The sequence below is a fragment of the Lepisma saccharinum genome, chromosome 29, assembly GCF_977018435.1.
Source record: "Lepisma saccharinum chromosome 29, izLepSacc3.1, whole genome shotgun sequence".
NCBI lineage: Eukaryota > Metazoa > Arthropoda > Insecta > Zygentoma > Lepismatidae > Lepisma > Lepisma saccharinum.
The window spans coordinates 20,916,803-20,932,738 of NC_139257.1; the positions used below are offsets into that span (position 1 = coordinate 20,916,803).

Below are 15,936 nucleotides of genomic sequence, written 5' to 3' on the forward strand. Positions count from 1 at the left end.
ATTATTAGCGTCTATTAACTTGCTTTTTCTCGAGTTTAAATACGAGTATATATTGCTATGTCCACATTGTTAACGATCAGATTTTGAGCTTTGTTACTTTGAATCATCCTGTAAGTTTGTACAGAGGTGAAGAGCGCACAGTGGCTTGCACCTTTCATTTGTTTTCTTACACACACGTCGCGTCTTCCGAGAAAGCATGTGTTCGTGACTGGGTTGCAAACGATCTCTTGACAATGGTTGAATGTCCAGATGGAAATACCCACTAATCTTCCGGTATATACGGCCAGTGTTGTCATAGTATAAGTAGAGTCCAAATTTGTAGGCACTCCGACCGTAGATCACCAATCCCGGGAATCGGAATTCACATGTCTATGTAGAAATAAAAAATAATAACCATGCTCGACAGCCCTGGAAGGGCCTTGGCCAATCTCCCGACTGCCAGTCTCCCTCTCACAATCCTACCTAGAGGTGTGGAGATCTTCAACCGGTAATGGGGTGACGTGGGGTCAGCACGTCGAACCCTCAGCAGTTATAGATTTCCCAGACCGGGTTACGCTACTCGCTCGTAGCTCCCCAATTTCCTCACGATGGTGGGTTGCCACCGGTCCTATACACAGGCCGAAAACCCAGAGACTGAACCCAGTCGGGCTCGAACCCATGCCGTCCCGCAGTTGGAGTCAAAGCACAGTTCAGAAATAAAAAAAATTGAAAATGCAATATTTATAAAATAGATAAAAAGGTTGTTAGTTTCAACCGATGAAAAGTGGAGTCTCTGGATATTATTTCTATGAATATTATGCATTAATTTTCGCAGACGCTGTTAATATTAAATTATTTCATTTCAACTGAATCCTTAGTTTTATGTACGCCTTCCATGCGTTTTCTGCAGAAATAAGTAAATTTATTTTTAAATAACAAAGAGTAAACAAAAATGTTTTGCATTTCATTGTAATATTAACAACAACGTCTTTGTCCACAATTCCGAAAAAAATGGCCTACGCACAACTCCAGGAGGAGCACAAGTAGTGGAACATCTTTTTCGCAAAACTTGGAATCTTGGACAGTGTTGGATGTAGGCAAACAAATTATGATTCTTACAGATTTTTTTTCTCCAAGTCAAAGCGTACAGATCTTCTCAACAGATGTGTGACTCACCGTTTAATGATAGACGACGACACGCGTGCGTGGGAACCTGGGAAGACTCTGGAACCACAGTTCTCCTTTTCCGCCATACTTCACGGCATGTCCAGGAATTTCTTTAGCAAGTGTGGTTTGTTTTTTAGCAGTTGGCAGCGTTTTTATCCAACAAAATGTGGAGGGGTCGTTGTTGCATATTCAATTTCAGATCTACTCTAAACAACACGTGTCTTCTTTAATTTTAATAAAACATTCTTCATAAATTAACTTGACTTCATTGTAAAATTTATAACACACAACATATTTACAGTGTGTCATTAAAATGGCGCCCACGGACCACAGCAACGTATAAACGACATCAAAACAAACTTTCTCTGTAACAGTTTTGTCGTTAAGGCCCTATAAACGTTAAAAAACGACAGTTTGCAGCCTGTATGCTTACAACCGAACACAACATTTGATCGCATCTGTGACGTATCTTCTTGTCATGAAATGTGATGCAAGGAACACACATATTATGCGAAAATTGACATATTACAAAACACATTAGGTGCTGTAAAACGTGGCAAGGAACACGTGCAGTAAACCAACGGGAAGTAAAACAATGATACCAGTAGCGTGCCCAAGGGGGGGTTGGTGGGAGTTCTACTCCCCCCCCCCTTTGGCCCAGTATTCCTAAAAAAGAGAACATCAAATGCAGAAAAAAATGGCAAAATGGGGCTGACTACTAAAAAATGTATATCGAACCCCCTCCTTTCGAAAATCCTGGGCACGCCACTGAATGATACGCAGTGGCGTGCCCAGGATTTTCGAAAGGGAGGGGTTATGTACACTTTTTTTGGTACTCAGCCCTCATTTCACCATCTTTTCCTACCTTTGACGTTCTTTTTTTAAGGAATACTGGGCCAAAGGAAGGGGGGGTCATAACCCCCACCAAACCCCCCTTGGGCACGCCACTGAAGATTCTAGAAACGGTGTAAGAACAATGTTTTCAAAAGGAAACGGTGGAAACAGAGGTAGAAGGGAAAGAAACCAGCCTCGGCCTCAAGCGTATCCAAGGTTGGCCTTTCCACTTGTCCTTCTGATGCAGGTTGTCTGTGACACACCAAACAGCTGACAAGATAAAAAAAAAGAAACGAACTCAAAATTCAAAGTAGCATACAACTGAAGACTTCTTACTTGCTCGACTTTTACCTAAAGTCTCCGTGCACAAATAGAAATGACGAATTGCTGTAAAGCGTGGATGTTTTACATTTAGCAGACTGACGAGGCTGGGGCGCCTGAACCTGCAAGCGCATAATGCTCTGTAGGACATGTTGTGGGGCCCGTATGTGTTAGTCATTTTATCTATGTCACCATATCACAATTCATCCCTGTCGTTGTGATCCCTTTTGGCTAAAAAGTGACGTAAGGTGACGTAAAATATAACACTCAATCTAGCTTCCTTGCATTAAGCTATTGCACGAAAATACTTTTACCTTAACATCCAGGGAAGACACATAGTTGGGAACACAGTTACCAAACTTAACTTTTCCCCGCGTTACAAATTTTCAAGTTAATAATTTAAGTGTCATCAGTTAGCTGTTAACAACGGAAATTAAATCTGTTACAGTAGCTACTACAGTTAGAATTCGGAAGAGTATTCGTTACTTCAAAACACTGCAAATTACCACATTCGTTTGAGTTTTCGTCTACTTTATGCCCAGATAAGCTAATCGGGACTGGCCCTACAGTTTAAAGTGAGATCTGAACCACTATGGGCCTCCACAGGGTATATACCCTGTTCCAGCTAACTGTAGAGCAGGGCCGAGCATAGCGGCAGAGGAGGTGGAGGGAAATCGAGTGGTGAAAGCTCAGCGTTGCCAATCGTACGGTCCTGACCGTACATGTACGGAAATTTCATGGTATGTACGGACGTACGGTACAGAGCTTAGTCTGTACGCTAAATGTACGACTTGTCAAAATTTGCTCTTGCAGCTTTATCCCTAATATTTCCCTAAGAAATTCTTAAACCAAGCGTACGGACCTGGACACAAAAGAACGGCCAGTTTGCCATGTGCGTACCAGTGGCGTATACTGAGTTAAGAACCTGGACCATCGCACCATATCATAGTGTTCGAATGGACACAAATTTGCTGGTGGGGGTGTTTTTGTTTTTTTAACTCATTTGGGGTGGCGGGTTGAAGTGATGTGACTCTGTGATTAAAAATATATACCTCATAAATAAAACATGTCAGTAAGGAAAGTGATTTCAAGAATTTCATTCTTATTTGCATAAATGAGAGGCCCATATTGTGAAATATTATGTAGGCCTATATGCGAGAATAAAAATAAAATTTCAACCTACCCATTTCCACGATTTTAAGTTCGGGTACTACTTGTTGGCGCAGTAATAACGTCCTTGCCTTGAAACTAAGGGGTCCCGGGTTCGATGCATGGTGGTTTAGATACCACTTTAACTGTAGGTCCGATCCCCATTAGCTTATCTGTTCATAAAGTGGACATACAAAAAAAATTACAACGATTTGGAGCTTATCGTCATTCGTAAGCCGAAAAGACAGCTTGTTAATTATGTCCCTCATTTCAGTTCACTAGACAACACACAGCACATATCATTCACAAAAATACAATCCACTCACTACTGTATTCACACGCTGCCTCTAAATAAATTCCACGCACCAAGACCACTCGACGCGATCTAGACTAGAACTAATTCTTGTCATTTCGGTAAAACATTCCCGCTCAGCTAACAATTTTCTACTCCCCACTGTATCTAGTTGTTTGAAGGTCAACGACCTCTTTTTCAACTCCTCTGCAAGCGTTCAATGATGTTCTTGTCCCTGCCACATGACACTTTTTCCTTTGGTCGCGATAATTTGGCTTCAAAATTCCCCATTCCTGGGAAGATTATATGCTGGGAAAAATTGGTTTGCAACATTGACCCAGACTGTTGAGGAAGTTCAGAGGGTTTTTTCCCCTCCATATGCGTCCCTGTTCTCTCTCCTGTAACAGTATGACTCCACAATTCCCCGATCCTGGGGAAATTACATGGTGGGAAAAATTGGTTTGCAACATTGATCGGAGCCCTGTCAAGCTTACCAGTCACCCCCGTGGAGTTGCCCGCAAGCTGGCCAGTCGTCTCGCGAATTCAAAGAAAGCGGACAATGTTTCCAACTTCTAAGAAATCAGGTTCATCTTCTTATTGAAATGAACAATTTTATGCACATTTTCTGATAGATATTTTTTCTGTATTTTATTCCCTGAGTCTGGGCTTCGCAGATAGCCTACATAGCCCCGAATATACGCCTCTGGTGCGTACGGTATTATCGTTTCAAAAGTTTGCAACGCTGACAGATCGAAGCAGGAAAAAATGGTAACTTCAGTCGTCCATTACGCAATCCCGTTTCTCTCACTGTTCATTGGTGGAGCCGTCTCGCGTCACTACTTGCGCAGAGACTTGTTCTCGTTCGCCTGGTCTACAGTTAGCTGGTACAGATTTTAGAACAAGGGACTCCTTGATTACAAGGCGACGGCATTACAACTATACTGCTTTTACGGATTCTCTGGAGTAGCGACGCGCAGAGGGGAAAGCTTGGCGGGGAAGGGTGCGGGATGAAAGCAACGAAGTGCTGCGCGGTGTAACGGCCGTAAAGCAAAACGCTTTCTGCTGCAAATTTCTTCTTTTATTCTTAACAATGGCCAGTGTATTGTTTTACACAAATAACAAATAATATTGCACGTTTATTTGTCTTTTGATGCTACGAAGAACAGAAAAAAATTAAAACAAATTTAAACATACATTTTCAAAAAACATGCAAATAACCACAAACTATGAAACATAATGTATCAAAATGTGTTTTAAACAAGTCTGAAAAACATGTTTCAAACACTTTGTTTTAAACATTTGTAAAAAAAACGAAGCCATGTGTTTTAAACTTTTCAAACAAGTTGTCCTCGAACACATTCAACACTACGAGGCGCTCTCCTGAATGCAGAGTTCCCCTAGACTTGCGAGCTGACATGTTTACTACGGAACTACTGGACCGCGAATGAGCCCCCTCCCGTGGATGCCCCTCCCCTCCGCGCGTTCATTGGACGAGGCGCACACCCTTCAACATGCGCACAGAACGCGTTCGCGTTTTCTTACTCCAGAGAATCCGGGAAAGGAATTATACGCCATCGAGTGTCCCAACAAAATAGAGCAACATGTGAGTTGAAAAGAATAAGCATGGCACATCGAAATTTCATTTAATGTTACTTTAGTACTTCGATTTGTATTTTCCCTATTGCATCTATAGAAGTGACAAGCAATGTTTCTCTTCTCTTCCAGATCTAAGCCAGCAGGTCCAGAGGATGTACGTCCTGGTGGCTGTGATGGTAGCCATCAACGCAGTCTTGCTTGTGATCATCGTTGCAGGAGGTCTCTCCTTCTGGCTCAAATCCCGAAAGAATCTTGCATCGAAGGTCAACACCAAACTGAATTCCTTCAAGGTAAGTTTACGCTTGATTGTATCAGCGTGGGGTTCATTGATGGATTGATTTGAATGATTTTACTTCGCTTTTCTGCCACTTTTGGCTAATTGTGAAGATGAGGACAGTGGCGCAACCACAGGGGAGTATTGCCCGCCCAACCTTGGCCTGTAATCCATTCTAGGGGGGCAAGGGGGGCAAACATTGACGGCCAAGGGCACCTGCAGGGGCACAGAGGGGCAATCGCCCTCCCCGAATTGAAATTTTATGCAAATAAAAATACATTTCGTAAAATTTTCTTGCTCGCAATATACCAGCTTTTTTTACAGAGCCGTAGCTAGGGCCTGGAAGCCGACCGACCTATATGAAGAAAGTTGTAAAAGAGAGAATGCCATGGCGCTCCAGTGAAATTATTTGCGCCATATTAAATCAACATTGTTTTCAGTTTGCAAAAAATTGGATCTAAAAATTTTCTTGCTTCATTCTTTTCTGTAATGCATTGTGAATTATCAGAGAGGGGAATAAGACTTCTCTTAATTGATTTTGTCTTAATACCATGAACAATTAGGACTCTCCGATGGCGCAGTGGTAGCGTCGTCGCCTTGAAATCAAGAGGTCCCGGGTTCGATTCCCGGTGGAGGCACATAGTGGTTCGGATTCCACTTTAAACTGTAGGTCCAGTCCCGATTAGCCTTACTGTGCATAAAGTGGACTTAAAACAGCAACTCAATTGTTTGGAGGATAAGGAGCGTGCACGTTTGAGAGACAATTTTTATATTTTTTGCTTTGGTCTATTATGATTTGGATGAATTTATTATGTAATGTATTTAAATAATATGTGATGTATTAAATAATATTATTAATATTCAATTATTAATGTGAAACTGAACGTCCTGAAAATTAAATTCAAGTCGTTTGTGCCAACAGAAATGCTTTACCACCCTTTTTACATGATTTACGATGATAAATACTTTGATACTACTACTACTATATTATTATTTATTACAAGGGTTGGATAAAAAGTAATGGCAACACTGCTGTCCCGTGAAAGGGGTGAGTCACAGCGCCACAAGCGTTTCGTGGCTGATAAAGGAATGTCAGACGAGGAAGTATAGTGAGTGGGAGTGATTGTATGTTATTAAGTCAAAAACAGCAGTGCTCTGAAGCAGAGGACGAGAGTGCAAGCGCCCTAACAATATGTTTAGGCAAGAAGAACAACGTCTCTCAGGCAGACGGTCAACGCAGCCTACTTCTGCACCTTCTTGCAACACCACCTTCGTCTCGCATTAAGAAGGAAGCGACGGCACGGTGTCCCATCAACCTGCTTGACATTGCAAGGTGTCACACTGCGAACACTGTGACGGCGCTCCTGCATAACTGGTAGTGGGAGGTACTGGAACATCCGCCGTATTCACCGGTATGAGACCGTGTGATTACGACCTTTTTGCCAAAATGAAGGAACCACTGGGCGGGAAGCACTACGACACGCGCGAAGCTATCATACGTGCTATAGGGCGGTCACTGCGGGACATCGACAGAGATGGACGCGCTGACGGTGTACGACGCCTTCCATACGTGTGACAGAAGGTCGTAGAGATGAGGGGCGATTACTTTGAAGGAATGTAACACGTGCTCCTCTGCCAATACAGTCAAGTACCAATTATACCAGTGTTGCCATTACTTTTTATCCAACCCTTGTATTATTGTTGGTGAGTTTATCCTGGTACTTCCCCCCCCCCCCCCCAGACAAAAATTCGTGGTTGCGCCTCTGGATGAGGATGAGTTATGAAAAATGATGAAATTGATGAATGGATTCGAACCCGTGATCCCCTGGCGTCGTAGCTCGCTGTGCTAATCACTCCGCCGTGAAGTCGGCAAATGTAATCATTAAAGAACTACGGAAAACAAAAATGACTAAATGTCTTGATTAAAAACTGTAATTACAGAACATTTTATAGTGTAACCGCCACCCCACCCCCCAGAACGCAGTTATGTAACATCCACATTTATGATTCCCGCTCCCTCCCTCACACACATACATTCCTGGTAACGCTAGGGTAGGGTGCGAAATCCCGGGGGGACGTGGGGAATTCCCCCACCAACGATCTTGTCCTGAAATTTTCCCCCACCAAGTTTTTGTTTTAACAACGAACAACGAACATAAACAATTAGTTTGGGTTTCGAATATACTTGACTGGAATAATATCGATAACATACAAAATGAACGGACAACAAAGAGCCTCATTCATATCTTAGGACACTGAATCCAGCAATCCCCATAACACAGAAATTAGACCGACTCATTTCTTCTCCATTTCTCATCGCCTTTCGTTAGCAACCACGAAGTATATAAATATATTATAGTAAAACACGTAATAGCACTTATATGTGAATTTTATATAGGAAACTATTATCTTCTTAATGTCTCTTAATTTTTGTCCCTCCTCTCTTACGCAAATCATTGTTCATAGCATCAGTAGTACGTCAAAATCTTCAATTTGCAATTACATTTTGGTTGATAATAATTGACACATATTTAATGACATTATATATACTATATATATAGTGTCTGTCTGCTCCTTCTCCCCCACCAATCTGCAGTGATGTCACACCCTGCGCTAGGGGTCTTGTCTACCCAAATGCATGAGCAATTTTCAGTTGCTCATAGTGAAGCTAGATACAAACAAGCAGAAGGAATAGAAAAAAGAGAGGAGGATATTGGGAGTAAAGAAGTAAACAGATGGAAGAGAAGAAAAAGATGAACAGAGCAAGAGAAATAGGCAAATAGATGAGAGGTGATAAAGAAGGCTATTCTGCATTTGAGGATTTCGAAAGCCAGGAAACAAGAGTTCATGTGATGAGACACGATGCTCTGGTCAGGCATCCCCCACCGAGAAGCTGTTTATCAGGGCTTGGAGCTCTACACGTTCTTTGCGCGAAGGGTTTTTCCGTAAAAGAGGGAGATTAATTGCATAAAACCGTTAAAATTATACTATTATTTGTATTCAGAAAGTTAAAAGCCTTCACGTGACGTTATATCGTCGAAAACCTCGGACAGGCCCATCTGTATAATTTGCACCTTGGATGTTTTAAAAGTCCTGCAGGATTCTAAACATCTTTAACTTTTAAAGTAATAGATTTATTACAACGATATATTGTTTGTTACTCAGAGGAAACTATAAAAATAATGTCTGATGTGGTTTGGTTCTTCGCCGGATCTCCAGGTGGGTACCATTCACGTCCAAACCAGTGGCGGCTCGTGGTCTTGGTCTACGGGTGTGCACCTTGGCCTTGCGTCCAGAAGAAGTGTTGTTATTCCCACTAAATTATTCCTGCCCGTTTCTGCTAATCGCATTTGCAATCCAAGTTATGACGCACCTTTTCCTTGCTGAGGGAAAAAATCTCTCAATTTGCAATGATGCATAGGTTGTTCTCGACTCCGTTACACGGCAAGGAGTGGAAAGATTGCAACACTACACGACGAAGAGGGAACAGCGAATGCCCGTAGCTACTATGTCACAAATCTTTGTGCGAAGCGAGTCCGAAAACCCTTGATCCAAGCCTTAAGAGTCTTTCTACTTCCTCTACCCACCGTCGAACGCAGCGCCACTTCGGTGTGCAGCAGTGTGCACTTCCCAATTGTGTTCGTGCCCATTCGACGCGAGTTACTCAGATAGAAAAGCTAACGGAAGGAAGTAAATGGAAGGTGATGTGGTCCGGGAACAATTGCTATTTTGAAGAAATGGCTCTCAATGAATAAATATAATAAAAATCAATTACATTGCATATTTATTTGGGTATGCACGTGCGAGTGTGCGAATAGGCAGCAGCCGCTACTGGTCCAAACACTCTTGCAGTCTTCGTTTCAATCCGAGAATTGCTTTTTGACGGTGCTCGTCCGGAATGTTGTGAATCACACCACGTATCTTGAACTTCATTTATGAAACTCTTGAAGAAGTTACATTTAACGTTTAAGGAAATCAACATTAAAAAAACAAGAAAACAACATAAGTTACATAAAAGACCAATTGATAAAAAGTGGGAGGAATAAGTTAGCTTTTCCCTGCATCGACGCCATCTTGGTATCACGTGATCGCTTCATCACCTGCACAAATGTCATTCAGCAGTGTGGGCAGAATAAAATTTTAAATTTTCCTTTGTGTATAAAAAATATTTCGTTGTAAGAAACCTATTACTTTAAAGTTATAGCTTCTTAGAATCCTGCGGGACTTAAAACACGCTGTATTGTCACAGTTCATTTCGCAATTATTATTGGTTGTTCCAATCGACATTAATGTAACTATGTTTTTTCCCATTCCAGAACCAATACAAGACTGAAAAGGATGCCAAGGGGGTGAAAACGGATTCCCTAAAGCTGGAAATTCCACCTCCCCTGGACAACCACGTAACACCAAACACCCCGAAGCCTTCCAGCCAGAAAGACGACGAAATGCCGACTCCCCCTACAACCTCAACCCCCATAAGCAAGAGACACCCATGCGAGGATTCCACCCTAGACTATGCCTACGACAACCCAGCACTCAGCACATCACAAGATAGGGACACTACTGTTAGCTACGTCAAGAGAGAGACTACCTTCTGATAGGCTAAGCGAACTTCCAATGAGAGCTGTTCTAAGCTGCAGTATTGTTGTTCCTGCTCAACTTACTTGTTACTGTTACAAGAGCGATTTTATATTAAGAGAATAGTGTAATGTTTATACGTTTTTCTAGTGGTGTTTTTGAAGTATTGAAATTCCCTGTTGTGATACTGAATATATTTGTTATCGCTTTTTTGTCACAGAAACATTGTGGAATCACTAAAAGAAGTGTGATCTGTCAAGTGACTTGCCTGAGTAACATTGATGTACAATTGCAATTATTGTAAATAGTTTGTTTTGTTTCTATGTAAGTTGCCTCTTTCTTAAAAGAGACGGTCCAAGTAATATTTGCCACTTCAGTATGTTACAATGGTAATGCCCGTATTGTATTAGCAATTGCTTTAAGCAGGCAAAGCAAAATTGCATATGATTTCCATTAAGTACAATAGCATTAGTAAGATCGTAAACTACTACAGATAGTAGTGGTTAACTAGTATAAGTGCATGGAACCAGTACGTTATGTATCGAATACCAAGTCACCTATCTTGAAGATAACCTGCAAGAGAGGATGTCAGAAATGAACAATGCAGTGGAAATACCAGTAATGAAGAAGCGACATCTAAAGTGATGTCACATTTGCGACTTCAAGATCTGTATTGGTTGTGTTTTACAGCAGCGGGCTATGGTATTACCGATGTACGGTGAGACTTCGAATGTGTATGTAATGTTTTGTCTTCAATTGAGATAGTTTACCTGATTGTTTTGCAGCAAAATCCAAAAGTCTAGTCTGTAAATTTATCTGCAGGATATGCAGGCAGTCACTCAAATGGTTGTGTTAGACGTATATTATTATCTAGGTATTCAGTGTCTTGTTTATAAAAGTCTCGCATCAGAAAATTACAATTTGAATATTTGAGATCGGAAGCACCATTCTTGGAAATGTAAACTTTTACATTTTTGTTATGAAGCCAAGGAAAAATGGTACTATATTTTGCTCTTTTAACGTCAACAAAACGAATAATTTTATAGGAACAGAATTATTAGTAAAAAAATCAATTGTGGACTTATTTCACCGCCGCGATTTCTATCAACTGGATCTCAAGATATAATGGTGCCACCAACATTTGATTCCAACCCTGCCACTTTTGTTTATAATGTTGCTAAACTCGAGATAGCATGGTTGAATGTTAATACGTAGCAGTACAAATAGCAAAGATGGAAAGGTGTTAACACTAGATGGCTCCACCCACATGGAAACTCGCTTCAGTTGTTCTCAGGACATACTACACATTCCCACATATTATTGGAATTACAAGAATTGTACTGATTCTTCTTAGTGTACGAGAATTAAAGAATTACATTCCACTGTCCATATAGATATTGACTCCCTATTTAGTCTTGGTAAGTGTGACTACTTGCAATATAAAAAAATATTAAATTATTAACTTATTTGTTAAAAAGAAAGAGCAATTCAATGCTTATGACATGAAATATCCTTAAATTCTAAACTGTCATACTTTCAAAGATGAAATTAGACCATTTGACCCTCAATGCAACCTCTGACATGCACGAAACTGGCAATTTGGTCAGCAAGAAATTGTCTTCTAGAATTATTAATTTGTTGTCACCCAATATATAGAAGAAATATTAAAGTAATTTACTTCTTAGCCATTAGAAGTATAACTGGGCCATCCCCCCTCCCCCCCCCCAAGTTGAAAGTGCAAAACATGGAGAACTGGTCGAGAATCACTCGATGGTAGGACGCACATGAATCACTTCTACGTCAAGTCTGTTTCTTGAGTAGAGGCCCTCACCCTGAACCATTTACCTCCCTTATTTCTTGTTCTTTTTTGAGCACAGTGTTGCCAAAAACATACCACTTGATCAGCCTGACTATTCAAACTAAATTGAATACACACAATCAAATGACGAATGTTATATTGTACTGGAATATGCATTACTTAATTCTTAAAAAAAAAAAAAAAAAAAAAAAAAAGCATCACTCTGAAATTTCATATTGCTCCCATACTGACGAATGTTTAATTTTTTAATCAAACACTCCTGTCCTCTCCTCTTGTAGGTGGTGCAAAGTTCTATCAATTATGAAAGTGAAGGTCGTGATGAGTATACAGAGTTTTAAACAAATTATCTTCGTAATATTAATTACTTTTCAAGTCATGTGCATACAATATTTAGGACATAAGCATTCTGTTAATATTGTATGCAAAATCTCAAGGCATGACGATTTTTTAAAGAACATTACAATTCCCCTGACAGGCTAATCCGTTACATAACATTCCGACAGGCAGTTGCTAGAAAAACAATAGACTGACAACATTGAGTAGCAGTACGTTGAGGGAGAAAAGGTTAGAGGAGTCTATTAAAGATAATATATATGCCCCATTGTGTTAGTATCAGATCCCCAGCAAGACTGATTTTAGTGCAAGACTGTGAAAACAACACTACAAGTGATGACATCTTCCTTGTACTTGGAATACTTGTTGACACAAAAGAGGCAAACATTGTGGAGATGTGCAATAATTACCAGTCATAAAGGCAAACTGGGCTGACACGGAAGTAGCAATCGAATCAACCGTTGCTCAAGATCTTAGTACAATGCCGTCCATTGCCTGGCAGCTAACACAGAAAAATTATCGTGTGCTTCATGTTATAGTTATATTATTGCAAAGATGTTTGCAGACATCACACTACATTTGTACATTATTTTTGGATATCTAATAAAACTGATATAATTACTTTGTATTGATTGATTTCTGCAAAGGGGCGAGTTAAGTTTTGATATGTATGGACCTCGCTTTGCAGGATCTTAATAATATGATTCTTTAATCTGACATGTTCACGTAATTCTTGTTGATGGTCGACGGTTATAATATACAATGGTATACCATTGCTTATTAGGTACTGTCTTATCGAATAAGAATTATAATAAAATAAACATCGTAGGTATCTTAGTACACTCCTAGCTTTAAAATGTAGTACGAACGGGGTGTAGTGGATTTAGAGTTAAGCAAGCAGCACAGGGCAATTAATTATAATTGAAGACAAGAAGGATTGCTACCTTAGAAATAAATTATCTGAGGTAAAGAAAGCTCAATCAAAGAATGAGGGTTTAGATTATAACTTTTGAAATTTACTATGATTCAAACAATTTAGAATTAAAATCAAGGAAACGGTTAATGTTAAATGAATACTTAACCTAACAGTTTCGATTAAAAAAGCTGAAGCGTTGTTGAGAGTTTTGCTTCTTTGTAAGTTAGTTATGTATCACACAAGGCCACATGCCCCCCTGAAATATCTGGAAAATCTTATGTAATTCGAATGGTGAAGGTGTAGCCTAATTTTATTACAAATAATATTATTGTCTGCGATTTACAGGCTGACAGTTACAGCAATTTCTTGAGAGAACGTTTTCACAAGAGACATTAGAATAATGTTGATTACCGGGACTATGGATGTGCGGAACGGGATTGGGAAGAAAATAGCTCCTCACAGTCTGGAATGACACAAATTCTTCATTTCCCGACCACGTCGTGATATTTTCGGGACGAAAGATGTTCAAAATTTCTCGATGCGGTGAAAATCTCGAATTGTGCTCAAAAGGCCTATTTCCCCTTCAAGTCATTGTTTTTGCACTCTTGGAATAAAAACTTTTAAATTCATGAAATTTCAGACTTTTATAGTGCAGAAAATATCAAGAATTTACCTCTTGAAATTTCTCGGCTGTTCGGGATTAGAAAACTCGGGAAATCATTTCCCGAAGTGGGGATCTGACCTTGATTGCCCTTCGGCACGTAAAAACATAGATTAGAGGTACCATGAAGGGCATTAGATTAAATTATATCTATGCATTGTAAAAAGTACAAGTACAAAGCAACTGTTCATCAAGGAAGTGGTTCATGAAAAGGAAGCAAGGCGGATCCAATCTTATCTAAATAGCAGACTGGATTTTGAACTTGTATACAGCGTCAAAGAATTCTCAATTAATTTTGAATTTTATGATATGTGAAGTACATACAATAACAATAATAACACTACTACTAATAATAAAGTTTCAATGAAGGAAGGTAAGATACGAAATCTGCCCCCTTAGAAAAATCCTGAGGATGCCCTTATCACACCCACATAATAAATGAAGAAATGAAATGATAGCAATTACTTGAGGTCATTTCGGATAGTAATTCAACGAAATTTATACACTTTTCTCATTCTACAATATCCTTTCACTTATTTGCCGTGATAAATATGTGGTTTCTTTTCTTCTAAACATTCAGAATATTGATTTGATTGATTTCGTTTCTTTTACTTTGCTTTTCTGCCACTTTTGGCTAATCGCAAAGATGAGAATGAGTGATGATATGATGAAATTGAACACCCAGGCCGTGATTCGAAACCGGGACCACTAGCGCGATGTGTTAACCATTCAGCCACGGGCTTATATCTATACACAATTTGCATAACTATAGTTAATATTAATTCATGTAAGACAAGAAGCTGTCTTTTATAGTTAGTCACAGAAAGCAATACTTTTTTGTCATAAAATATATATACAATTTCACCATTCAAATTACATTAATTCTTTCTAGAAATCTCGAAAGGTGGGGGTGGGGGTGGGGGGGGGGGGGTGGGCACATGCTGCAGTCTCAGGAGGGAGAGCCGGCCAGAATCAGAGAGACAGATTCCAGTGCAGGGCCGCTATACTGATCGCGGGCCCAAATGGCAGTTCACTTACTATTTGCTACACAGCTATATCTATCCACCAATCGACTTCTAGGGTGTCTATGAGTATCATCAACCTCAGTTGCTAAGTAAAAGCTGTAGATGTAACATCGCTCTCACGTTACAACGTTGCCATGCGCACGTCTGTCTCTCTACGTTGTCTTTATTAGCTTATTTGCACAGTGTTTGGGTGTTTTGTGTACTAATTCAGTGACGTACGCAAGGGGGGGTTACAGGGTTTAAACCCCCCCTTGAACTTTTGAAATATTATGGAAAATGCTGTAGAAAAAAATTAAAAATGGCTAATTTATCACAGTCAAAGATCTGCAACAGTAATAAAAATAAAATAGTAATAATAATAATATTAACAATACTAATAATAATAATTTGAATTATTATTCCCATGCAGCATGGAGAAAAGCACATCATTTCAAACACACGCATCTTTAATAGTGAATGCCTTGAAAAAAAACACAAATTCTTGAAAATTAAATATGAGGACAACTATGATTTAAAAGAAAAAAGTTATTGGTTCGTTGTAAGCTGCTAATCTAGACAAATGCTAGGCCTACAAGAACACACGTTCACCAGTCCACTTTCCCATTGTTTGCGCGGTACATTTGAATTTCTGAATTCGAACTACAATAAGCTTAACTATTATGAAATGTTTTGTTGGTAAGAACAACGAGACAACCAGGTGTGAATTATAGTGCCCGTGCATAGTAGATTTTGAGAGCGTGTTTCTCATAAATCTTTACAGTGTAGTTTGGGATACGTCGATATGTCTAAACAATCTAAGCGGCCGCAAAGTTAAATAATGTTGAAGAAGTGTTTTGTTAATCACCTAGAAGTGATAAATGTGTTGGAATGTCTATAAACTTACTTTTGAACAAAAACATACACTCAGTGGAGTGGAATTTAGCAACATGTATTCTCCTGCCTCATCATCATCCTGGGTGAGTTCCCATAGGTAAAGGTAATGTAAATTCCCC

General features: G+C 39.7%; 1 protein-coding gene across 1 annotated transcript in view; it reads left to right on the forward strand.

Annotated features, from left to right (window-relative positions):
• grnd (grindelwald) overlaps nucleotides 1-12,197 on the forward strand; it is a 58,390-nt gene extending 46,193 nt beyond the window's left edge. Inside the window, exons 3-4 of the mRNA XM_083114432.1 lie at nucleotides 5,468-5,628; nucleotides 9,929-12,197. Coding sequence (XP_082970558.1) covers nucleotides 5,468-5,628; nucleotides 9,929-10,210 — 443 coding nt within the window. The 3' untranslated portion in view covers nucleotides 10,211-12,197. The remainder of the gene's footprint in view (nucleotides 1-5,467; nucleotides 5,629-9,928) is intronic.
• Nucleotides 12,198-15,936: the final 3,739 nt, after the last annotated feature.